General features: G+C 50.8%; 2 protein-coding genes across 2 annotated transcripts in view; both read right to left on the bottom strand.

Moving 5' to 3' along the window:
• Positions 1-5,587: 5,587 nt before the first annotated feature.
• CHST14 (carbohydrate sulfotransferase 14) lies at positions 5,588-7,863 on the bottom strand. The gene has a single exon (XM_074842387.1). It carries the CDS (start codon positions 7,769-7,771, stop codon positions 6,689-6,691), a length of 1,083 nt encoding a protein of 360 aa, XP_074698488.1. The 5' UTR covers positions 7,772-7,863; the 3' UTR covers positions 5,588-6,688.
• A 14,742-nt stretch (positions 7,864-22,605) lies between these two features.
• The window catches only part of BAHD1 (bromo adjacent homology domain containing 1), a 40,596-nt gene continuing 36,428 nt past the window's right edge, over positions 22,606-26,773 (bottom strand). The window contains exon 7 of the mRNA XM_074842377.1: positions 22,606-25,884. Within this exon, the coding sequence (XP_074698478.1) occupies positions 25,695-25,884 (190 nt within the window). The 3' untranslated portion in view covers positions 22,606-25,694. The remainder of the gene's footprint in view (positions 25,885-26,773) is intronic.

Raw genomic sequence — 26,773 nt, 5'->3', positions numbered from 1 at the left:
GCAAGGAGGGGGAACGCAGAGACCACCTCAACCCACACCCTCATCTGGTCTGGTGGGGCATCTCCAGGTGCAATCCAGCCCTTGGAGACCCCTACTCCTGCACTAGGCAGAGGGATCCAGGACCACTCAGCCTCTACCTGGGAGCTACGAGAAGGGAATCCAGACCTAAATGTGTCTGCAGAGGGATATGTCCTACGCTGAGGACATCTGGGACCTTCATCCCATTCATCCCAGGAGACTAATCTTGCTGTACTGCTGAGCTCTATCACTGACAATGTTACAGCTGAGAGGCTCATGTCCCTATTTCTTTTGATCTTTTAATAAAAGTTCTTAGGAAAGCAAGCTGGTATTGATTTGGCTTCATCCACAAATAAACTTTGCCCCAAAAAACAAGACAAACTTTCTTGCCACTGCAGGATAAAAAACCCCACACTGCTTACCCACAGCCTATTAGGCAGAGGGCTGAGCATTTCATCTGTGTGAACCAGAAAAGGGGGAAGCTCATTTAATAGCTCGTTGCATTGCTGTAGTGCCTTAGTTCAAGGCTTTCATATGATTTTACAAACTCTATTTACCTCTCAGTCCTTGACCATGGGGTTTTGATCCAAGAACTCTTTCCCTGGTCTGCTCAGAACCGCTCCAAAGGCAAAAAGTCTCATTGAAGGACCCATCTCATGAAGTTTCCTCCATCTGGCACCAAAATCTTGGGAAAACCACCCTGCTCAGTTTGACCTGAGCTCCAGTCCCTGCTCCCAGACAGTGTGTGCAACTGAATAAGCATCTCTAAAATCACAGCCAACCCCCACCAAGAGACTATAGGTGCAAGTCCTCAAAAATGACATGGGGGTCTCTAATTACAAGGAGCTCTTTCAGTACAGCTCAGATCCCCAACAATAAAACACTGTTGATAAGCCCTGAGCAGGTATGTATGGAACACTGACTCCACCAAAATAACTCAGCCTCATTATACACAGCAGATCCATTGGAGACATCTTCTTTTGGCTCTTTCAAAATCCTTCCTGTGATGGAAGAAACGTCCCAAGGATGCTCGTGGTTCAGCATAAAAAAGAAATGCAGCTAAAAGTAAGAGACACGCTCCATGGTGATTCTCCTCCATCATAAACGAGGTTGAAAGCTGGTTTTGTGCCTTTTACAGGCATTAAAGCAGCTGTCCACGGCACTGCTTGCTCCTGCCGTGTTTCAGAAAGCTTTATTCCTGCTAGATACGGGGTCATGGCTACCAGCCAGCGAGGTGACTGGCAGTGTTAATGCATTTACTTCAGCACCAGTGCCTGGCAAGGAAGTTACTTATTTTTGCAAAAGCAATAGGAAAAGCTCCACAGGAAAGAGGAAAAATCTGACATACGCTCTGGAGCTCAGTGTGGAGACCAGAGGGAACATGTTTAAAACCTTTTTCTTCCTGCAAGCGGCCGACTGCAATGACCCTGGTTTAGAAATTCAGAGACATCAGGGTGTAGATGCCAAATTTTAGCTCAGTGAGGGCTCCTCATCACCAGAGCTGGCTCACCAGACCACCCTCCCAAATCATACAGGTTAAAGTCATTTCTTTGGTGCACTGAAGCTTCAATACCCATTCCCAGCATTGCGTTGCAAAAAGCCAACCCCTTAGGTTTTAGGTATGCTGAAATGAGGCTTTGCAGGTGTAACATTGGAATCGGTAAAGAAGATGACACATGAAATAATATTTTTGAAACAGCAAAGGATCCTGACCTGTCCTGCTCCCTCATCCAAAGGGGAATGCCAAACCAGCAGCTCCGAATGCCAAAAACCAAACGGTTCTCCTCTTCTCCACCAGTGTAGTCCAAGCACAATGCCGAAGGTATTAAACATGTTCACTGCAATTATTTAAACAAGACAAAGACAGAACAGGGACTGATTTCCCAGGCCTCTCAGAAAATGCCCTACATGTGGCTAATCACCGGGAAACAGGGACCTTCCCTCCCACACACAGAGGTTTTTCCATGTCTCAGTGGTCATTCCCGATGGACATGCTCAGAGCTACAGTACTCTCAGCACTGCAGAAATCGAGATCTTTTCCACAGGTCGTTAAGGAACTGCACACACGAGCCTCCTTTCACAAGAGGATCACCTTAACCAGACTTTTCCATGAGCAAGGAAATCAATCTCAGGTGTAACAGATGATCTATGAGAAATAACCCAGGAAATGAATTTAAAAAAAATAATTGCGACAGGTTGTAATTGCTTATTTTTAGTTCTTTGTGCGCGGCAACAAAATGTTTGTATGTAGATAAACCTGTAATGAACTTCTAAAGCAAAGAGACATCCTAGAAATTAGCATGACATAAATGCATGCCTGTATAAATGGGGAATTCTTTGCGATTACATCCTGTAACGGAGAGTTACAACAATTTAGGAAGCTGGTAACTGGCTTTGGAAAACGTTACTTGCTGGCTACTGGGACTTTTTTCCTTTCAGCAAAAAGAGATGTCAGCGAACTGGACAGACATGGATACACCGGCCAGGGAGGAAGACAATACAGCGAGCAGTGATGGACAGTTATCTTCTGAGACAAAGGATTTTATGCCCCTGTGCTCCCTCCAGCACAAAACCTCACATTGTTACATCTATATATTCCTCATAATATACATATAACAACATAATACAATATAGAAACATATTCCTGTCTGGAGTTAGGCACAACTGTTGCCAGCGAGCAGCCCAGGACTGAACACGCACCAAGCGTGACTCCCTACCTGCAAATTAACCATGTCATGAGCCAGGTATTTGGCAACATGAACCTGGGGAACTTGACCTTCCAAGAGAGATTTGTCCCTCCTAGACTCTTCATCCCTTGCCTTCTCCGATCACTGCCTTTCCTAAACAAGGGATTAAAGCATCTGTAAAACACCTGGGAAGTTTCCCTGCAATTAGCAGCCAAGCACTAGGATAAAACCAATTGTTAAGGTGCCCTAGCTGCCTTAAGGTGATTCCTTCTCTGGTAGAAAAACATTAGCAGAGGACAGTTTCAGCATCTGTGGAACTAAAGGGAGCTCCGTGCTCCACATCACGGCAGGCAAGCACACGCAGCTCTGGCCATTGTGCAGGCGCTGATCCAAGGGAAAGAGAAATCACTGGGTCCCCGTTCATCACCAGCGCTCACACGACGAGAGCGAAGCACTCGATCCCTTTCTGCAACACTGCGTTAAGACCACAAGAGCTGTGAGCGATGAAAGGATGGAGTAAAATAAATTCTTCCCTCAACTTTGGGCAAAATGGATTAGCGGGTCCAAGAGTTACCAGAGAAGGAAGAATAAACACATGCACATAAATGGTAAAATTCATGAGCACGTAAAATGCTTCTTGTTTTGTTTGTTTGTTTTTCGGTAGGCAGGCTAAGAAGGAACTAGTGATAAATTAAAATAACATTGTGGTAATTTAGAGGGAATCAGAAGTTCTCCATACAATGAGATGGAACTAAACCACTGGAGCATCTCCACTACCCAGGCACACTTCTACAGGGAAAACACGAGAACAGCAGGGTCAGGGCTGGGATTTATCAGTACGAAATTAAAAAAAGCAAGTGAGGGAAATGCAGTGACAAAACCCCAATGCCAAAACCTCGAGTTGTTTACCTGGGGAAGTTTGGGGCACTGAGTACAGTGTTGAGGCTCAATACAATATCATCATTCAAAAGAGGAAAGATCACCTTTTTATTCTGCTGGGTGGCTGCAAGCACAGAGTCAGAACGGTGGTAAAAGCAGCTGCCAAACTGGAACAGATCAGAAAGCAGAAGTGTTAAACAGTTTGATTAAACCAAAACAGTTTATAACTTTATGGTTTCCTCCTCATTTGTACTTAAGATGCTATGAAATCTCCTCCTCCCTGCTTTTGGAGATGTTACCCCTTTCCCCGCTCTCCACGTCCCCGCAGAGGAGGGCTGGCTCCTGCCCGGCATCTCTCACCTCCAGCAGTTGCCGTCAGCTGTGGAATTTGCTCCTGATTTATTCCACACCAGAGAAACACCTGACAAAAGAAAGAAATTATACAGCTGCTGAGGGAGATTACTTTTTTTTTCTTCCTACTTTGCCAAAAGCTTTCTCAGGAAATTGTATTATTGGCCATGGATAAAATGAAGTATCACTAATGGAAACCTAACTGATTTTTCATATTTGCTGACTTGCAGCAAAGTGATAAGAAAATCAAAGATAGTCCGTAACCTCAATCAAGTAAGAGAAATAAGCTTTAAAGGTACATGACAAAATGCCCTCTGCTTCAGCTTTTGGGAGACTTTTCCATGCTCCATACATTTTTGCCAGGGATGGGACAAACTTCTACCCAAGCTACGAGGTTTTGCAGGTTTTGTCTGCATTAAAACCCTCCTTACGGGAGGTGGGAGGCTGTTTTGCTTTTATTTAAAGAGAAGAAGGTGATCAATGACAACCAGCACAGGAGTAAGAGACAGTCAAAGAAAAGCAAAATCCTTCTGTGTGCAATAAATTAGATTAAGGAGACAAGAGACAAAAAATTTAATATAGAGAACAGAAGCTGCAGCAGATAAATAAACAAGCGGCATAAACCTTTAAAACTACTGAGAAATAAACATTTAATTAAAAACCCAACCGCTAAACAAGCAGGAAGCGTTCCCTCAGCTTCACAGAAGCAGACAAAGATAGTAAAGTCTAACCAGCTCATTCCTAGTTAGAGACCTGAAGGTCAGGCTTAATTAAAACTCAGACCACCCCACATCAGCATCAGTTTTACAAAATACAATCAGATTCCCAGCTGGTATCTGGCGCTTTTGGCTGGAGAACAAGAGAGAGCTCCAGCTCTTCCAGCACCGGGCACCAAACATTCCTGTGTTGTCACCAAAATCACTGGGGACAGACAGAAATTCTGCAGGTTTCAGACTGGGCACAAGGAGAGCAAAGCCAACTTCTAACCCATTTTTTGTACAGGGTAGGTGGCTGCGGAGGCGAGGACGCAGCCAGGAGCTGAAGTCCACGAACGCGCCAGTCACTGCTCTTGTGCCCGGCTGTGATCTCACCAGGAAAAGTAAAAATCACTCAACTCAAACTGTGCTGGGCTACTGACTTCAGCAGGAGATGGTGATTTCACCAGGAGTTTATAGATACAGTAAACCTATTACATTACTTAAGTCATGCCCTAGGCAGGATTTTTCATCCCACCACTTTGAGGTTGTGTGGATGTGGCTCCATGCCCTCCTTTCAGACACTCACAAATCCTAAATAAAACACCTTAATTTTCCCTGCCCCTTTCTGAGAGATTAAGCCCAGGAAACCACCCACTCCCTGTAGTATCTAAACCCACCCCTACTGCCTTGTATCAACTCCAATTAGGCGCTTACTTTGCTGCTGACTGCTGCTTTCCATCCTGCTGCCCATCACATAATGGTCTCGTTTGGTGCGGACGCGTTTCTTTCTCCACTTGTTACTGCTGCTCTGGCACTTAAAACACAAACTCATCAAGGCAGGAACTGCTGATTCATCATACTTTCACACCATGGCTTAGCACAAGGGGCAGAAAGCCTCCCCAAGATCGCAAATAAACACTAACATCCAAGGAAAAGCACCAAGCCACAGCCTGATTCATATAAAAACTTTATTAGGAACAAGGACACAGCCTCCCAGGAACAACATCCTACATTATCTCCCAAACTTTTACAATTTATCAGCCGTAATTAAATACAAGTAGCTACAAAAATGGTGTGCACATCTATAAAAAAAGGGAGAACTAATCCTCAAGTCGCCATTGGTTCAAAACATGGAGAAAGTAATTTTCCACGGTGGTTTGCACGCGCGTGGGCACGCAGGCGCCCATGGAAGCTGTGAGCTGCCCTGGCACGGGTGGGGGTTCTGGTGCTTTCCGTCCCAGGAACCAGGCTGGGTTTTGGTCTTCCCAGAGTCTGTATTGCTTTAATCCAGAGAGAGAGAGAGAAGAGCGAAGTGTTATGGCTTGATATTGCACCTGATATGGTATGCTGGGTAAATAGTTGGTACTTTTGAATCTTAAAATCGCACAAAAGTGAATATTATCCTACCACTAGTTTTATTTCAATGGTAAATAATAATAATAATAATTAATAATAGTAATAAAAACCAGAGGTGCTACTGTTACAGAAAAAAAGACCAGCCTCATTTAACCGCCATCTACAGATGAGAAAACAAAGGATAAATAGGGCCTAGTTTATAAAAGCCTTTTCTTCTACTCATACCCAAAAAAACTAACTCCTGTCTAATCCAGCACCAGTTTTAACACCACTAATTTTTAGCGCATCAACCACTATATTGTTAATAGCGCATCAACCGCTATATTCTGATTGCATACTATTTAGTACAAAACACAAAAAAGGAGGAAAAAATATATGTTTCTCAATTTCCTTACTGATGTTTTCCATATTGTGCCATAACAAAGAATTTAAAGCAAAATAGATATACAAAAGCTACTGTGCTCAAGTCAGCGGCATATGTACACATTAAAATCAGAACAATACAAAAAGTATTCTAGTAGCAAAGGCAATATATAATATTTTATATAAAACAGAGTCTAGGAAGTATAAAATTAGGAAATAATGCATAGAATAGTGTGTTTCACAGGCCCTGCAGCGACGTGTTGTTCGCAGCAACGGCTGCATGAGCAAATCCTTGCAGCGTAGGCAGAATTCACACCAGAGCCGGACATGAACAACTCACTGCCTGCAGAATTCGCTGGTTATGTTGGGAAGGGGGTAGGCAAAGAGGGAGAAATCCAGGATGTATTTTTGTAACAGCTCTTTTATCAGCCGGCGTTGGGTATTGCACAGGTAGTAATGGAGCGTTTCCGCCGTCACGGGCTTGTACCACGACTGTCGTTCGGGGAAGCGGATGAAGGAGGGCGACTGGACTTGCTCGAGGACGTAGTCGGCGTCGGCGTTCAGGCGCTCGTAGGAGCCGATGAAGTCGTACCTGACGGCGCAGGGCTGGCAGAGGTTGTAGATGGGCATCCAGTGCTCGTTCATCCTCTCCACCTCCTCGTCCAGCAGGTACCGCAGAAACTCGGAGAAGGTCACGTCGTCACCAGCTGAACTCCCCCCGTTCTTCCGGTACCGCCTGACGATCTCCACCCCGTACTTCTGCTGGTACTCCTTGATCTCTCCAAACTTATTCCGGTAGGCCGAGAGCAGCCTCTCCACCGGGTTCCGCACGAAGATGAACTTGTAGTAGTTCTTCAGGCGGTAGCTGATCTCGTCCGGCTTCATGTCCCCCAGGAACACCAGGTCGCTCTTGTGGTCCATCTTCAGCTTGACGTTGACGCTCTCCAGCGCCCCGTCCAGCACCTTCAGGATGCGCTTCCAGTTGGAGCAGGCCACCTTGGGCACGTAGCAGTACAAGAAGCGGTACTTGTCGCTGACCAGGAGGTGCCGGAGGACCGTCCGCCGCTGCCCGGCCGGCAGCTCCCAGACGCTGCGGGGCATGGCCGGCTGCCCGCAGACGGCGCGGATCGTCCGGTTGCGGATGTCCCGCAGCACCTCGGATTCCAGGTCGCCGGGGCCCCCCTCACCGCCGCCGCCTCGCCGGGAGAGCTCCCCCGCCGCCGGGTGCAGCGGCAGCGGCTTCACCTCGGCCAGGATGCCCTTCTCGATCATGAGGAGCAGCCCGCTGGAGGCCAGGATCACGCCGAACATCAGCATGGAGGGCAGCAGCACCGTCCCGCCGCCCGCGCCCCGCGCCCGGCTGCGGCCCGCGGCTCCCGCCCGCCGGCCCTCGGCGGGGAAGGGCGGCCGGGGGAACATGGCCTCGGAGGGCTCGGGCCGCCCGCCGCCGCCTCAGCGGAGGCCGGAGCGGGGCGGGGAGGGGGGCAGCGGGGCTGGCGGCGGGGTCCCCGCCCGGCTGCCGGTGCCCTCAACGAGGCGGGGCGGCGGCCGGCAGTGACGGCCGCGGGGGGCGGGCCGCGGGCGGCGGGAGGCGGCGGCCATTTTGCGGCGGCCCCGCCCCGCCCGCCGCTCGTCCTCCCTCACGGGGCCGGGCCGCAGCTTCCCCCGCCTCGCCCCGGGGCCCCGCCGGACCTTTCCCCGCCCGGCCCCGGCCCCCTGCGGCGGGGGAAGCGAGCCCCCAGCGGCCCCCGAGGCGCGTTTAACCGCCCGCCGGTGCCAGGCACCGGCGTCAGCGCCCGGAACAAGTGCCCGAGTGCCACCCCACGCTCCCCTCTCCACAAAACATATAATTTAAAATACAACCCTGCGGGGTTTGCTCGCAGTTACCGGGTGCTGCTCACAGAAGAGTTTAATGCCCCGTGCGTCCCAGCTCCGACTTACGCCTTCTGTAGCCACGTGCAGCGGTACGGCCTTTAATTAAACGGCTGTAGTGGTTTTTGCAGTCTGGGCCAATCTAGCCTTAATTAGTCACGCTTTGTTGCTGTGCAGTCTTAGCAGCGTAGAGGAGATGCGAGTTACCTGCTGAGCCGAGCACAGAGCTGAGCCGAGGTCGGGCCGCCACCTGGAAACCAAAGGACAAGATTTCTAAAACTTTACAGGTGTTTCCCCCAAGCCGCTGACTTAATTACTCCAGCAGACCCTCTCCTACCACCGCCTCTGCTTCAGGCAAACCCCTTTGACCAGTGCAAGTAGCATCGAGCTGTAACAAGCAGCTTGTCCTTAGGGCCAGGTAGGCGGCCAGAACAGCCGGTAGCGTTAAGCCAACCCTAAGGCTGCATTTCTACTTACAGCCCTTTCCGGAGCAGAAATCACTTCATACCGGCATTGTTCTGTGTAGTTTTCTTCAATGTGTTTTCAGAGCGTAGCGCAGGGCTGGTGCGTCTTTAACTAGTCTTGCAGGGACTCTCTCTGTCAAAAGCTTTCTTAACATCAAGAGAAAAACAGCTTCCACTCGCTTTTCTTTGATCAAAAGCCAAGAGCATTTTGTCAGCCAAGGCAGACAAAGCATTTGTAGTGAAGTGCAAGAGCCTGAAGCTAGATGATTTTACATTTTACAGTTTTATTTTGATGTAAATACAGCATTAGCTCTAGGAAGAGATGGTATATTCTACTCTGCCACCAGCAGCACAGCTGTAAATCTGCACTCTGGAGTGTTATCAGATCGCTGCGCTGATTTCAGAAGGCAGGTCCAAGGATCTGATCTTGATCTCAATACCAGCGTAAACTGAAGCTGCGCCAACGTGTATAATCTGTGGCACCGAGATGAGAATCAGGCCTCCTTGGAAAGCCTTTGTCTTCAAGAAAAAGACTCTGATTACAGTGAACTCTGGTACGGGCACTCATAGTGGTGCCAAAGCAGCCAAGGGAGATTTTTATTTCTTAGAGGGTGCGTTAGTCTGGCACCACTTGTCCTCTTGTTTCTATTCACCCCTAATGTCTATAGGTCTAGAGTAGTTCTATATGATAACAGAGTGGTTCTGAAAATCTATTCCAGATTGCTAGGAACTGCCCACAATGTTATTTTTCTCCTGCATATGCAAGGGAACTGTGATTTAAGGACGGGTCTGAATACTGCAGGTTATCTGGTAGGATGTGATGTCTCTGTAGAGCACAGCCAAGCAAACACACAGTTCCGGGGGCTGTTTTGTTTGCTTGCAAGGCTAAACCCCATGTCACTGAAGAAAATTAACCATGGTTATACTGAACGTGCCTATTGCTCACTCTGGGTGTTAATTAATTTGATTTTCAAAGCAGTTAAAAGAAGCCTCGTGTTCAGAGTGTGCAAAACTACTGGGATATATTTCAAAGACAGATCCATTTCTTCAGAAAAGGTACATTTAGAAAATAAAGTGTCACTGAGGAAACCCAACTTTAGGCTACTGTGGTTTGCCTACAAGTTTATACTACCAACCAGAAGTGATGGAAGTGTTTAGTTCTTTCCTACGGACACACGAGGAGGATTTCTATAATTCACAGCCCTTTTCAAGGTGCTTTCCAATGCCACCACTTACCTTTGTCACTTTATTCCAAGCAGCTGAGGCAAACCCGCCTTGTTTTGGCCGAGCAGGTCCGTATTCTGGCTCTGCCCCTGTTACAGGAACTGCGCAGGAGCTGGACGTGGAAGAGAAGGCTCGGTGAGGACAGAATCTGCAAGCGTCCTGCGGATCCCAAGGGCAGCTGCGGGCCTTGGGGCGAAGAGCCTTGCAGACGTGCTGTTTCATCTAACTGGTCTGCTGGGGCACTCCGGACAAACTTTGATGCTGGTTTCTGCATCAAATACCTGCAAAATACTGCAAGTATTTCTGCTTTAGTCACCGTCCAGCTGCCCAGCCCAGCCCAGCCTGTGATGACTAGCCACAGCAACTGATGTTATCACTGGAGCTTGCCAGAGCACGTAGAGCACCGTGTTAAAAACCACCTTCAACGTGGTCTGAAACAAAGTGTACCAACTTACTCCAATGTAAAATTTGAGAATCTTTAAGTGTGGAAAAGCAAAGGGACAAAGACATCCACAGCAGCTGTACAAACCCACGCCTCCTGTAACTTGGACAGTGCGTGGTGCTCTCTGTCCCCCACACCAGCAGCACTTGTAACCCCGCACAGGGGAACCTTCTCGCTCACCCGCACGGCCAGTGCCTGGGCAGACAGGCAGGCTTTGCAGCCTGCCCAAACCCAGCTGTCATTACTATATACGGGTAAATAAATCCTGGCCTGCACTTTCAGTGCACCTTTCACCCATAGGAATCCTGAAGCCCCTCTAAACAGTGCGGAAGAGACACCCTTTCACTGCCCCAAGTCACAGGAGATCGTTTGCATCCCGTGGGCACATGCAGCTCCAGGGAACAAGGGAAACCTGCGGAGCCCAGCCCAGGGAGATGCTTTGGCAGATGTCAGGGTGATCCCCAGCTAACTGGGGCTGTAGCAGCAGCCTCTTCCCCACAATTATTTCTTACAGGTATAGAAGGAAGATTTCTGTGACTCACGGTTCCTTCAAGATACTTTCAAAGCCCAACACTTGCCTTTGACATCGCAGCAGCAGACCTCCACCCCCAGGTAACTACCAGCTGGTGTTGAACAATCCTCTAGGCCTTTTCCTCACTGCTAACTCACGTGAGCAACAGGAAGATTTATTACTATTATACACATTGTGATACTACATGCATTACACTGAGTTAGTCTCCCCGCACCATCGATGTGGGGCACATCCAGATTTAAAGTGGGCTGCAGAACTCAGCCTTGGCTATCAGGAGTGGTGGTCTAATAAGGAAAGTGCCAATTCCTAGAGGGGATGGAGAAAAAGACCGAGGGACACCCCTGTCCTTCCAGCTCGGAGCGGGGTTAGACACTGACTGTCATCATGAGCGCTGCCATGTGCCCTACCAAGGGCTCTGCTGAGTAAGATCAGATATTTATTTTGGTCTGAGAAACTGCAAAAAGGAAGAATGCATGAGCCTCCGTGAAAAGCTCGGCAAGAGAAAGGAGGTTTCTGTGAAGAACAACAGTTTGAGCTGATGCCAACTTTCCAAACAAGCAGCGGGACAGCGACTCCCAACGCAGGCAAATGAGAACCCTTGGATGGGTCTGAGCAGCTCCGGGACAGAAAGTGAAACAAGCAGAGGAAGAAGATGTGGTGTTGTGGCTGTGTGTCCAGAGATTATCCAGTAATTTAGTATAATAAAGCCTCTTAACCAAGTGGAAAAGTGTAGAAGCCATTTCACAGTCAGCTCGCTATGTAAGGCAGAGTTTCTTATCTCTAGGAAAAAAAAAAAGTCTTTTTAAACAAAGTCAAACGTGCTGGATGAATATGCTAAATAATGCAGAGGAGATTGTTGTGATAGGCTCAGTCCACCTCCCTCATAACAAAAATCACTGTTTCAAAGAAAATGTAGTGCTGACAGATCTGCTTATCTTGCAACTGCAAATTAATTGATATGCAGCTGGCTGAACTTGCAGAGACCTTGCACTGAGCTTAGTTTTCCCTGCTCCGTTGCGCATAGCTGTGAAATTGCTTTTGAACTGAGCCCTTTCTGGAGTTGTAGTTCCTCCATGCAAGGGAAACCACTGTGCACCCACAGGGTCAGTAGAAGCCGTAACGACTCGTCCCACCGTGGCTGTGCCCGGCGTCCCGGCCTAGGGCTGGGATGTCGATGCACGGAGGGAGGAGGGTCCCTGGGGATGGCAGGGACAGCATGGCTGGCAGAGGCTGCACGGCTATACATTCCCCCCGGGGCTACACACACCAGAGGAGCCGGCATTGCACACTGGAATACGCTCCAGCTGGGCAGGAGGTCAGAGGAAGTTCAGGAATCCTGCAGGCGTCAGCACCACGGGGCCAGCGTTTGGGTAACAGTCTCTGTGAGCCAGAGCCTTCCTGGTGCTGCCGCAGGCGGCTGCTCGCAGGTTTTTCCCAAAAAGACCAGGTCAATGTGCAGAAACCATTCCTAGGCTGAGCATCTTCAATTTCAAAAGTCAGTAACAACCACACCTCCCTTTTTCTACCCTTTATCCTCCACAAACCCACTGACCAATCTCTAATCCCTTTCAGCCCAGGGCTACTGGATTTGCACACACACACTGGTGTTGGCAGCCAGCTGTGGTTTTACCGTCAGTTTTCAACACGAACACACATTAAATTCGACGCAGCTATGAAACCCGTGTTGCAAGAGAGTCTCAAAGTCTCTTAGCTCATTCTAGGTATATCTGCTGCTCTTTACAACAAGGCTCCCGAGCGGCTCTTGCGGGGCTGTAATGAAGTTGTGAGCCCCGTGGGTCTCTTCTGGGGACCACCACCAGCCTCGTTATCCCCTCGCACGCTTAAATAACGCAGGAGGTTCAGGGAAGTCGCTATGATCTGTGCAAGCAGAAACCCACTTCCCACGCGTGGCCGGGACGCTGCCGCGCCAGGACGGAGCCATGGAAATTGCTGCAGGGTTTGTGCTTTGCCACATCCCAAAGAGTTGGCTGGGCTGGATTAGCCAGCCTGTACGAGCGTGCTAGACCAGACTTTGTTTCCAGTAGGAAAATAATTTCAGAAGGATTGACCGTCTCATGAAAACACGTTGTTCTCATTGATGCAAGTGTGATAGACGGTTAGAACTCCTCCTCCTTCATTACAAGTATTCCTCCCAAGCCTCAACTAAGAGGCAGAAATATCTGTTAAGAAAGGGCAATACTACACGGCTCCTAATAATGGTTTTCTGGGTCTGATGTCTCTGAGCAGAAATAATTTATTTACATTCCTTAATAAAACACAATCAAACATCAGAATAAGAAACAGCAACTTCTTTCCAGCAAAATGGATGGAGTCAAAGCCCAGGCCGCTGTACCGTGCCCTGGGTGGTTTGCCAGGATGACCTCTCCGCAGCTCTTTGCTGCTTGAATCTGTCCAACTAATTTTTTTGTGACCCACTTAATTTCATAGGCAGCACAACAAGGACTGAACCTGCCCCAGTGCCTCCAAGACCTGCAGCATCTTGTCTCTGACACCAGAAATCATCGTCACAAGGCAAAAAAAATCCAAATGGTGTGCGGAAAAAGACTGATAATTACCCATTTGACTCAGCCCTGTTTAGATTTGCAATATCCTTCCATGCATCAGGAGCAGTAAGTAGCCTGTAAACCCCAGGAAATTTGTTTGAGGAGGAGGTTGGAGACTGGTGGTGGGTGGGTGCTGGAAGATTATGGCTAAGAGAGGAAGAACTCGTCCTTGAGAGGACGGGGGAGCATCAGAGGGGGTTGCCTGGAGGGGTGGCACCATCTGCGTGGCGTCCAGGCGGGCCGACTCCAAAATAATAGTGTTGTCCTGGCTGGACACCACATCGCAAGTGTTACTCAGCATCTTCCTGCAACCTTTCAGCACCCACCTGAGCCTTGGAAGAGGAGCTGTTACTGGATCGGGGGGAGGAAGAGGAGCCGTTACTGGATCGGGGGGAGCGCAGCCTCCCTGACCTCTGCCTGAACGATCCCGGGCACGACGGGATGCATGCTGCCCGTGCAGGAGCCGGCTCAGCAGCCTGAAAAGCAAAGGAAAAAACCAAAATGAGCCCCCAGCCTACCCGTTTCACCAGGACTCATCTCCATTAAATGCAGTATTTCCTAACGCTGTTAACGCACGAGGGTCACAATTCTGCTCATTGTGTATCCACCCACCTTTCCAACAAAGGCCTCGGGCTGCAGCGGCGATGGCAAACAGCACCTTGTTCACCTCTCGGCTGTGTTTCTTTTTGGACATGGGGAAAGGGTTGGGTTTGGGTGAGGAAATCAATGCCTCCATTCCCCTGCTGTGCCCCAGGGGTGTTCAGGAGGTCACCTGGGACGGGGCGAGCTGGGCAGCTCTCGAGAGCCAGAATTTGTGCGGAGGAACTGGCCGAGAGCTCGCTGCTGCTGCGCCGTGCTCCGCAGACACGGGACATCTCCCTGCAGCCTCATGCTGCCAATGAACCTGTGCTTTCACGGCACCAGTGAGGCCAGAAGTGCGCTCGCCAAAATAACCCCCCAGATTTTGCAGGCGATAGGCGTGGGGTGACAGGGAGGGTGGCAGCTGAAGTGAGGAGGAAAACCAGCACCAGATGGCAGCCGCAGCCGAATATTCGCAATGCAGATCCCTGTCTCCAATCTCCACCGCAGCCTCTGTGCAGCCGGAGCTGGGGGCTGAGCGAGCCCTGAGCTGTCCGGGGGCTGCAGCATCGCTGTTACATCCCAGGTTTGCTGGGAAGGGCCACGGTGCTGCCACCACAAACCTGCACGAGAAGGGAGGGAGGTCCAAAAAGAGATGCTGCAAGCAAAGGTTGATTTTTGTAGGTTTTGGTTGTTCTGTGTGTGGTGGTTTTTTTTTTAAATGAATAAACATGTATGATTAAGATTAATGTTCCTATAAACAGCATATTTGGAAAGACATTTCCAATGTTTTCAAGCCTTAAATATATCAGCATAAAGGTGGTTTTGAAAATGAGCATTGAAGAGAAGAAAATCAGGGAGGAAACTCAGGATGTAGGTAAAGGGAAACAGAAAAGAGTAAGCAAATTCCATCCCTTGTGAAAAATGAATTATAATAAAACATGCACCATTGTTAATTAGATCAACTAACGGAAGCGACTTGAGCAAGAATTCCAGTCTAACATCTGTCCCAACAGGATTAATTTAAAATAAACATCAAGAGGAATAAAATAAATCTGCTTCCTCTTGCTTCCTTACTGTGGAGGAATGAGTCTTTCTGCAGAAAACCACTGGAAAGGGTTTATTTTCCCTCCCCGTGTATAAATAATGTCGCATTCTTTCCAGATTTTAGAAGAAAACCTATTAGGAATCTGATCCAGGTGTCACAATTCTCACACGAGATAACTAAGGCCAGTGGTTTTGACCCCTTAACACAGAAATCCTCTCCCCCCCCGGGTTTGTCAGGCAATTATACCCACACCTCCCGGGTCTGTGCCCAGCGGGGACGTCTTGCACAGGACAGCAGGGGCAGAGCCAGTGGTACCACCCCAGCAGTTCCTCGGGGATGCAGAGACCCCCCACACCATCTTCACCAGGACCTTCAGGTAGCAGAAAAGGGGTTTATTCTCCAGCTAGGCCAACAACTATCTCCCTTAGATCACAGTTTCTCATCGAACCCCTTGCAAAGGAATAAAGTAAAATTACAAGAAAATTTTAGGAAATATTAGGAAAAAAAAAAATCAGTTGGGAGCAAGCGGTCTCTTTCTGTAGTCCAATGAAGTCCCTCAAAGCGGGGTGGGCGTGCAGGCAAGCCCTGCTGCTTTCCTGGACCTGGTTCCCAGACCCACACACGCCCAGGGGGTTGCTGTCACCAGGCATTCAGGCGACTCCCAGAGTTCCCGAGTCAGGGATTCCCTTGGGAAATCGGATCCCACAGGGCATCCCAGCTTTCACCTCGCAGGGAGGCGAGAACAAAACCCAACCATGCTTGTTTGCGTGCATGAAAACGGCTAATATGGTAAAATAAATGGCTCTAATATGCCATATAATTCCCTTTTTATAGACTGCAATTATACAGCGTGGTATGAATTCAACCCTACTTACTCACTGCACTTCGCCCGCGATACGGAAGGGGGCTGTGCTCGGTAACAGAGAAACACCCCCCAGCCTGGGACAGGAAAACCACGTAATTGCTAAATCACCCTCGCTCCAAGCGATTTAGAGTCCCCTCCTTGAGAAGTTGATATCCTCAGCCCCACTGATGACAGGGGATGGCTGGTTCCCCTGCCTGGGGGGGTCATGTGTGTGTGTATAAGGAAAAAGGAAAAAAAAGGTCTTAAGTAAAGGGAAAGGGAGATCTGAAAGCACAAACCGCTGCTCCGTAGTGCTCTCGCCGCGGCTCTTGCTGATGGGCACGGGATTGCAAAGGGCATCGCACTCTGCCTTCCACATCAGGGTTCAGGGGCTGCCCAAAAGACACCTAGTGCTTCCGACGGAGGAGAAACGGCAGTGGTTTGTGCGCTTCAATCTCTGCATATTAAAAAAGAAATAAAAATCAGTGTGTTCCAGAGATGGGGTAATACCCAGAGAATGCGCTCTTGTGGCCTGAGCCGTGGCATTAGGGAGGAGGGAGAATTTACCTTCAGGAGGGGAAGGAGGGGACAGTTTCCTCACCAGCTCTTCCGAGAGCACTTGATGTTTTCAAACCCACGTTATTCCCAGCGTGTGAAGCAGCAGCGCTCTGGGGGGAGTCACAAACTGCTTCCCAGCGGGAAATCCTGCTGAGTTTCTGCAACCTTCTCATTTATCAAGTGCTAAACGCTGCCAGGTGCCGTGTCCCCAGACCTGCCAGCCCCATCCCAGCTTTCCTCCGGCATCTCCAGGCAGGTGCCTGCCCTTGCCCCGGCCGAGAGCCAGCGTGGTCGCTGCATCCCTGCTCAGCCAGGAACAGCGGCAAGCATGGCCATGAAAAAAAGCTGGATTATTGATGAAATTACTATACTATGCACCATATTATTTATAGGTGTGGAGAAAACTCAGAGCAACGAAGAAAACTCCTTCTAACAAGCTGGCCGGTGTTTAACAGACATTTGCACAGGGGTTAATTTCTTTTGGGCTTTGCTCTGCCAGCTTGCTGCAAAGGCTCCGCAGAAAAGCACCGCATCCCCTGCGCTGGGGCTTGTGACAGGCGTCTCTGACATCCAAAAGACCAAATTAATTTTACATGTGAGTCGGCTGGGGCCCAGATAACAGCTACTTCTGTTGTATATCTGACCATGCTGTTCCTGGCTTCCTTATTAAGCGCCATAAGCACACGCTTCCCCTGGTGGGTAAACACAAACTGACATACCAAGAGCACAAAAAAAACCTCCACAGCCCACCTGGCACTCGGGAGGCTTTTGGATGGGAGCGTGCTGTGTCCTCGGCGCTGAACTGGAGCCTGGGTGGTGGCGGGGAGATGCTGCAGCCCTTCGCCGGGGGATGCAGTCGCATGGGGATTTGCAGGGCCTGAGACAGCAGCCGGCCTGGCCGCTGCGGGTGAAGCATCATCTCATTTACTTTCTATGTTCATCGTAAACCTCCTCCGGAATCTCACTGCAACAAACAGAACAGTTTGCAGAGACCTCGGCACCAGCTGAAACTGGGCACTCCCAACACTGTCTTGCCAAGTTTTTGCTCGATATCCTTTCAAAAATACCTCTCCGTTCAAACAGTTTGTTTGTCTGTTTTCTAATACACGTATTCCAGTGCTCCTGCCACTATGGAGAGCGGAGAAATACTCATTGAGATGCAGGCTTTTTTTCCCAGCATTGTTAAATTGATTTGCTTTTAAGAATTATTGGGCAGTCGAACCTGCTCCAACTCCAGCTTGTTTTTTGCAGAACACTCTGGAGAGGTTTATAGAGATATTAAAATTAAATATGAAGCCACAGAATAAATGGTGCTTCCATTCACCATATCTTGTAAATCCAGTTTAAATTGTTTCCTTTATTAAATATCCTTTCCTCTTAAAAATGGATTAACTGCTCTCACTGGAGGCTCTGACGGAAAAGCCATCTCATCTCTATAGCAACAAGTCACACAAACGCACCCCTCGCTTCCACACGGGTTCCTTGGCTTCGCAGGAGCCGGTACCTCATCCCACGTTGCACATCATCGTTACAGCATTTCCCGTTATTAATTACCTCCCCGCGGCCTGTCCCGGGCGCAGCACTGCGACTTGACAGAAGCTGGTGGGTCCTGTCCCACCTTCAGCACACGGAGAGGGGATGGATGCATTTCCTGACGAGGCAGGCAACATTTCTAGCTGCATTTCTCCTCCGTTCCCCTCATTTTGGGCTCTTGCTTTCCTTTTCCTTGACAACTTTCCTCAACACACTGCCCAGCACTCACCGTGGCCCATGAACTTGCCGTTGCTGGTGGCCGTCCCCAACACTTTGCACAGAGGGGTTTGAAGCGAGGGGCCCTGCAGAGCTCTCGACCCACATTTCAGAATGTACCTTCCACCCCACGGTTAAGCACCCTCACGGTGTCACAGGAAGAATCTTCACATAAAGGGCTGATATAGCTGAATTTCTGGGGTTTGCAGGAGTCTGGAGTGGCGTGATCCAGCCGGTCCCCACCACACAGGCTCCCAGCACAGCTCCCTTCCCCAGGGCAGATGGGAATTACCTGTTATCGTAGGGGACAGCCTCCAGGAACACACACCTGGATGTTTCTGGAAAAATGGTGCTGTGGGGGGGGGTGACTGCAGCTTTCTGCTGCTCCCAGACCCCAAGGCCGCAGCAAGGAACTGTTCCAGCCTCTGGTCGCAGCAGCGCAGGGATGCGGCAACGGGCAGGAACAGCAGCTAGAGATGAACATTAAAAGCTTAACCTCATTTTTATTCAGCTTCGAATGACACAGCCGGTGTGGGAGCAATACAAGAAGTGGCTTTGGGAGGCTGCGGATGGTTTCCCATCAGATGGAGCCTGCACTGAGCAGAGCTGGTGTCTCGCTTTCGCCACTGGTGCACAGCTGAAGAATTAGGAGCAGCAGAGCCAACATCTGAACCTTTTTCCTGTACCAAAGGGGCGAGAAGGGCAGAGGGCAAATGGGAAATCACCCGCGCTCCAGGTCCACGGGGACATCAGGCTAATACAGGGACAGGCACCCTTCTCCTTGGGTGGCACCAGCTCTGCCAGGGGCTGATCCTGCCCCCGGCGTTGGGGCCAACCTCAGGCAGAGGCGTGCGCCGCTGCTCCAGCACAGCTCATTTATCAGCAGCCGCTTTAAAGGGACCAAGCTGGGAGAGTGACTGAGTGCTCCGTCACGTTAATATGACAGTCCAAATTGCTCCCGTCTCTTGGCTGGGATGAATTTTGGCACAATTACAGTCAATTATAATTAGAGGCATTAAAGCAGCAGTTGAACATAGCCAGGAGCTCGTGGCTTTTTCTCTGGGTGGGAAGACGCTTCGGCAAGTGGTGTGAGCCCCGGATGCCGCTTCAGCTTTGCTTGGTGGGAGGTGTGGAGAGCAAGGCGTGTGGTGGCAAAGCCCCCCCCCAGCACCACGTGCCAGGAGCCCGGCTGGCACCTCCCCTGGTGAAAGGAGCTGCTCCAAACCTGAGCGCCAAGTCAGGGAGCGAAGAGCTGCACCAGCACCCCCAAGGCTGCAGGAAACCGCAGCAGTAACATGGGCAAACCATCCCGCTGCTTCTCAAAGGGCTGAGTTCCCAAAGCTCAGGATGGGCGTTTGAATGTCTCCCACCCAGGGTGCTTGTCCCAGTGCCCAAACCTCCTCCAAAGCCCCTGCAGGTGCCTGTGGCCGTAACTGCTCCTTCAAGCGCCGCCTTCTCCCCGCAATTCCCTCAAGGCTGGTGATGCTCCATCCCCCCATCACCACACGAGGAAACGAGGGGAGACACAAGGCTGCAGCCTGGCTCTACATTACCTTCATCACCCTTGGGGCATCAAAACCAGACACGGAACCACCACCAGATTCTCAGCTGGCCAAAGCAGTGCGGGATTAGGGGGGGCAACGCACCTCTCTGCTTTCCAGCAGGGCAAGGCTACCCCTGCCAAGGCAGGGTGTCCCCTCCAAGGATGACCCTGGGGCCAGCGGGACTCCACCAACGTGGCAGCAGAAAGTCCCTGGCAGCGTCAGACGTGGTACAAGAGCAGGAGTGTGCTGAACATCAGATACAGGAGAGCTGGATACAACTCAGCGCAGCTCCCTCGGGTAGCAGATTTCAACCCTAAATCCAATTTTGTTTGACATTAATCCCAACTTTTCAGTCCGCCACAGATTATCCCTTTGATGACGGCTCGCCACGTGGGAAGAGCTGAGACAGAAAAGCTTTTTCTTTTTTTTTTTTTTTGTTTGTTTTTTTTTTTTTGTTTTGTTTTTGTGGGTTTTTTTTTTTTGGTTTTTTTTTTTTTTTTGGTTTTTTTTTAATTGACCCCTACAAGAGACAGTCCCCACCCGGCGAAGCGCCGGTGCTGGCCAGAGGCACAGGGCACACGTGGGGCACAGGTTTCCGCTCCATTTCTGGCACCCACATTACTGATGCCTCTGGGCAGGCAAGTCACATTAAATACAACTGGAAAATTTCAAATTGGTTCTTCAGCAAAAATCCAAGGCCACAGGGTTGAGAATATCACACCCGCTGGCCCCACACCAGCTTGCAAATTTAAATGTCACAGGACGAGCTCCTTACTCCCTTTGGGAAGATAATTCACAGCTTGATACGCTTCATTATCAAGACCGTTCCCTTTTTCAGCCTGAATTCTCTTATTTTTATCCACTTCTCCAGGTTTGTGCCCATCTTGCCCACAGTTTCCTGGGAGGAGCTGTGCTTAACAAGGCTCCTCATTAAATGTGATGGGCACATCACAAGCAAAAGGCAGGGATCCTCCAGCAAAAGTCATAATCCCATGGCGAAGTCCAACCAGGAGCTTAATAAAACCAGGCTGCGATGCTGGCAGGGCTGGCAGGGGACGGGGACTAAAGCAGCTCGGGAGCAGCAGTCCCAGCTCCCTGCACCCGCTTCCCTGAGGGGATCATCTCAAAAACACCCCATATTCAAGGCAACCCGGGAGTGAAACATGCTGCAAAACCCGGTTCTGCTGCTGCTGCACCGTTCCCCGGGTTGGCAGAATGGCAGCCAGGACCCGAGGCCCGTGTTAGGGCTGTGGTGACCGTGCCCAGCCGATCTGCATTCACCCCACAAACAACGCTCGCTGTTCACTCCCCTCTCTATAATTAGGAGCTAATTCAGCGTCGGTAACAGACGTTACTTTTTCTTCCTGCTCATTTTGTTCCCAGAACTTATTCTCTCCCTCCCCAGGCATGCAAGGGTCCAGCTCTAATTAATACACGGCATTATTTATAGAGTTAGCCAACTCTAAGGCCTGGCCGCCCAGTCAGGAACTAAACCACGTCGCCTCCCACCCACACACAGATGCTGGGCAGCGCCTCGCCGCAGGAAGGGCACTGAGCCCTTTCTGAGGTCCCCACGGTTTTGGGGTGAATTCCTTGATGCCCCAGCAAACAAGCATCCCTGCCACGGGCACAGGCACCGCCAGAGGAGGGGCCACAGCCCCAGGAAGTGCCAAACACCACCTCAGCAGGGAGTGAAAAATCATGAAAGCTTAAGAGGAGCCTTTCCTGGAAACTGGGAGGCAGCCAGAAAGCGTCAAGCATTCGGTTGGTGCTGCAGGACCAGATAAGGTGGCCAAAACGCCAAGTTAACTACGGCCGAGGGGGCCAGGCTGGACCAGCCGGCTCCCAGATATGTGGGGAGCGTTACAGAAGCTTTTATTAAGGAGAGATTCCCTTGCGGGTGGTGAACCCCCACATTCACTCAGTGCCAGGCAGGGAACCCTGAAAAAGCCTTTTTTGTTCATTGAGCCGTAGCGCAGAGCCTGTGACAGCTCGAGGAGCCACTGCTCAGGACTGCGGGGGAACAGCCGTGCCACCACCCAGGGACCGTGCGAGCAGTCCTCACCGAGGATGAGTGCGCAAGAGCACTTGTAACCCTTTTGCACACCCCTTGCGCATGCCAGCAGCTTCGGCCTCACACCCCACGCCTCGCCATCAGCGCCCGCGGGCAGCTCTCACCTGGGATGAAACGTGGATGTTTCCATCAGGCCACCCAGCTCCCATTCCTCACAGAGGCGCTGGCCCCGCCGCACGATTCCAAGTGGGTTATTTGATTCCTCTTCGCTCTTGCTCCCAGCTCAGGCTCCTCATGGCCCTGCTGGGACCACCTGTGCAGGCTGCGCAGCGGCCGGCCCCGTCCTCAGGGCAGGTGGGTGCCACGCGGCCGGTCCACGCCAACAGCAGGAGCTGATGCCACCACACCAGCTGTCCGCTGGCTCCCAGGGACCGCGCTCCCAGCGAGGTGCTTTCCTGAAAGCAATGTTCCAAAACGCTTCCTTCCAGGGTGCCCAAAGCACGGGCGGCTGCGCCAAGCCTCGCCCAGACAAGCTTTGCCACCAGCACCTTCCCTGCCTGAAAGGCAGAGGCTTAAATATCCCTGTGACAGCAGCTGTCAGGAGCAGATTGGCAAAACCCATGTCACCCCCAGCCGAGCCCCCGGCCGCTCGCTCCATCTGCACCCAGAAACCCAACAGGAGCTGCTCCCCGGGCCGCGTCCGCATCGCTCACTCCAAGCCAGCTCCACGCTGGCACCTCCCAAGGCTTCCAGCTCCTGCGCCCCAACGGGCCCAAAGGGAAAGTTCAGGCAAGGAAGAGAAGAGCAGTGCAGCACGGGTTTGTTTTCTAAATCAATACGATTTTTCAAATTTATTTTTTAAGAATTACTTCTAATATATCTTTCTCACAGAAGGAGGGTATAGGGAATGTTCTCATTCCATCTGTAAACACTGAAATACAGATCTGGGAAACCAGGGAAGAGACACAAAAAAGTGCATTTTACAAAATTATCAACTAAAATATATTTTACATGTATTACGTTTCAATTTAAATTCTACCGACTGCATTTTCAGTTTCAAAAAATATTTCCATATCTAATAGATTAAAAAAGCATGAAATATTTTCATTATGGATAAGACATTTCAATTCATTTACATGCTGTTTGCACAACAGCATAAGCAACCACGTGAATCTCGAACAATGTTCTTGGCCTGAAGCGGGTTCTAACATGAGAAGAGTCAGGATTTGTCCTCTCCAGACACAGGCCAAAGCCCAGCCTAGGGCGAGGACGGTTTCTCTTCTGCCTGGAGAGGAGCTGGGACAAAGGTGGGAGCAGGGGGGAGAGGGATCAGGAGAGTTTCAGCGAGTTTCTGTGGTTTCCAAGGCTGGGTGTCAGACCCTTCCCGGACTGCACAGCGATGCTGGGGGTTCACCCACCTGGGGGGCTCTCTGAGTGTCCCGCAAGCGAGGGCACTTCTGCTCGAGGAAGGCGGGCGCAGGCTGGGTGCCGGGGGGTCACGGGTGGGCCCGTGGGGCTTCCCCACACCTCCCATGTCTCTGCTCTGCTCCCCCCGCACCGTGCAGCCACCATCCCCTTCTGCGATGGGCAGGAGCAGCTCTGCTTCTCCTGCCCTCCCCGCTGAGGGGAAGAGCCGCTGAACAGCCTCTCCCGGTAGCACCGGAGGCCCCTTTCCCTGACCACCCCCTCGCACCCCCGCAGCACTTCCCTCCCAGTGCCCCAGAAGCGCTCCCAGCCCCCAGCGTCAGCCGCCTGACCGCATCGTTCCAAGAGACCACCAGTGCCCAAGTTAATTGTTAAGGAGAAATCTGAGCAATTACTTTGACACTAACAGTATCTTGAGGTATAAATGAGATAAGAGCAAATTCCCGCTCGCACACTGAGGATCAAACCTCCCGGAGGTGGGGGTTTTCCCCTGGGCTAGGCAGGCAAGAACAAAGAGGGCTTTTCCAGCATCCTCTGCAACACTGAGCAGGAATTGTCCACCGACAGCAGGGAGACGCGTGCCCTGCTCACCCACTGCAGCAGGGCCAGACCTTGTCGTCTCCTCGCGAGTCATCGTCTTCTGGACACGTTCCCCTCTTTGGTATGTAGAGAAAAAAAAAATCTCTGGAGAACTCCTGTGTTAAACTATTTCCACGTAAGGGGTTCGATGCCGTGGGGTTTTCTCTCTCCAGGCCAGGCAGAGGTGCCGCCGTCGGAGCTTGCCAGGGAGCCCCCCCGCTCCCCGTTCCCACCGCGCCAGCAGCTGCGGGGAGCACAGGCAGCGCTACTTCCACTGACAGAACAACAGCAAAGCAGTATGAACACTTCCACCATTTCACACTAGTTCAGAAGCCCCAAAAGACCGGAAAAATGCAGATCCCTAGTTTCAGTGAGTGACTCCAGCCAGCAGGAACCTGGGCTGAGACGGTGTTAATTCTCCTTCTTTATGTTAGTGCAATCTAGAAAGGGACTCCCAGCTTGGCGCGAGCGACTCAAGGGACTGTTACACTGTCCTTTGGTTTGCTTTAGAATTAACTCCAACAGTTTGCATGAAGATAAACTAATGTCTATCTAGGGTCTATACACGTAAGGCAAGAGGCAATATCTGTGGGGCTCGGGTCGCATTTGTCGGTGCGAACCTTTACCAACGCTCAGTTCCTTTCAGGAGCCACAAAGCCACTTTGGTGAGCTTGCTCGGACACCTGGATGAGTCTGGAGGGGAGGAGGCTGCCAGGCAGCGCTGCCGAGGGCCGCAACGGTCTGCCCAGGGTCAGGGCAGTCACAGAACGGGACGGGGGTACAATTGAAAAAAGCTGAAAACACTCAAGGAAAGGGTTTGCCATTCCACCCTCTGGCCTCTAGCTCCTTCCCACTGAAGACGTATGGGGTTAAACAGGGACTGTAAACAGTGTTACAGGAAAATGAACCAGGAGAAAGAGTAAACCCACTTCTATCGCTACGGCCCCTAAGCCACAAGAGGAAAAGAAGAGAAAAGACTGTTCTTGCCAGCAGAGCCCAGTGTGTGCTCCCAGGTCCTGTGGCTGCTGGCACTGGGCTTTACAGGCCACGAGCCCCTCTGGGGCACAGCTGGGGCATCGGCAAGAGGCACAGCTCTCCCTGACACCACGCTGGGACGGAAAGCCTGCGATCCTGCCAGCTCCCTCTCCGCCCTGCGACGGAGTGGGCTCCCGAACCTGGCTGCCAAGCCCCAGCCCAGGCAGTGAATCGCAGAACAGCAAGATGAGGGGAAGAAAGATATGAGGGAAAACAGGGGTCACGCCTCTTCCCCGGGCAGAGCAAAACCAATTCAAGCATGGCATGAGGCTACTCCGCGTCCAGGCAGCTTCTGAAGCAACTGCTGTATTTTGAAGCTGCCCTCACCCACCGGGAATGCTCAGAGCCTGTCCTGTGGGACAAAGTAGCCTCCCGTGCTCTGCCACGGGACCAGGCTCAGTCCTCGCCCTTCCCATCAGGGCATGAAACCACAGAACTGTCACAGCTTGACTCACGCAACACGCCACAGCATCCCTCCCACTCCTGCCCACCACTCCCACCAGCGATGGCTCTGCATTCGGTTTACTGGCTTTTATCCCCTGCAAACCCCTCCCAATATATGCATCTCTAGATACATATATAGATATAGATTTACCTATGCAAATACCTATATCTATATACATACATTTATTTTATAAGTATATATTTTCATTTATGCTTTTAACGAAGTGCTGTGCTTTCAACTGCTGCCTTCCCCCACAGGGATCTGCTCCTGCTCACGCTTTTCAGTCCGAGGAACGAGCGCTGGGCGCTCTCGTCCGCCAGCAGCATGACGCAAGTCGTCAAGAGCGCCCAGACGTCCCAGACCCTCGGCCCGCGCCGGCTCTCGGTGCTGCTCGGCCTCGCCGCGGTCCCACCGAGGAACAGGGCTACTGTGGGTTCTTCAAGATGCGCCCATGTCGGAAGTCATAGACGTGACGACAGAGGAAAACCAGCTCGGGGTCAGTGTCCTCGGGCACCTTGCGGTGCAGGGGTGTGGAGTACTCTTCTGAGGGAGGAACCATAATGGTTTTCCTGCCTGGGATCCCTTCGACTCGACGCTTTGCCAAGGCACAAAATCTGCAACGATATTACATAAGAAGAGTTGGCACAGACTCGCTGCATCTTCCACAGTTTGTGTCAGCCTATCTCGGCTAAAGCCACAACCGTGGCTGCCCAGGCGGAAGGGGGGAAGGGGAGGAGTGTGGAGGAGAACGAAGCTTTGCTCAAGAGGACGTGAAGCAGCTATTGCTCCTGATCCCACCTGAACTGCAGGAAGCAGCACAACAGTTTATATTTCTATACTGGCGGATGCCGTACAGTACAAAAGATGACTGCAATTAATCCACCTTGCTTTTACGACTTTGGCCTCATTTTTCTTAATTAGCCCCAGAAAAGGCTTATGCATCAGGCTGTTTAGGCAAAGGAAGAAATCAGGATGCCTTCAGGGAGCATCTCTGAGGCGACCTTACCCACAACAGCATGAAAACATTCCTGCCAACAGCTATTCCAGAGGACTGGGCTGTTAGAAAGGAAATGAGCCGTTTGGATCCATAGCTGAGGGGTTTTTTGGTTGATTGGTTTTGTGGGTTTTTATTTGTTTGGTTTTTGGTTTGCTTGGGTTTTCGCTTGTTTGGTTTGTGGGTTGGTTTTTTGGTTGTGGGATTTTTTCACACCCCCCCCCCCCCAAGTTTTCAAAAGAAAGAGCAAAATTCAGCTTATAAAGTTTGTAAAACAGTTTGTTTTTAGGAATTCAAACAGCAGAACCGTAGGCCAGGAGCAGGAGGACTAAATGCGTTAGGGCTTAAACGCCTACTCTGTGATCTGACTAATAAGATGCCCCCAGCAAAACCGAAGAGACTTAAAGCCCTGTTCTGCATTCTGGATTTGTGTGTCCGTTCAACCCCTACTTCCACGCTGCCCTGCACACCCACCCACCAAGGGACGGCAGTCTCGAAGACGGATACCT

Source organism: Strix aluco, chromosome 16 (assembly GCF_031877795.1).
Source record: "Strix aluco isolate bStrAlu1 chromosome 16, bStrAlu1.hap1, whole genome shotgun sequence".
NCBI classification, from domain to species: domain Eukaryota; kingdom Metazoa; phylum Chordata; class Aves; order Strigiformes; family Strigidae; genus Strix; species Strix aluco.
Note: the sequence above shows the minus strand (reverse complement) of the source record. Positions and strands in the feature narration are given on the sequence as shown.

Bases quoted from the DNA above. Each gene is read 5' to 3' on its own strand.
- CHST14 (XM_074842387.1), bottom strand. From the start codon at position 7,771: ATGTTCCCCCGGCCGCCCTTCCCCGCCGAGGGCCGGCGGGCGGGAGCC.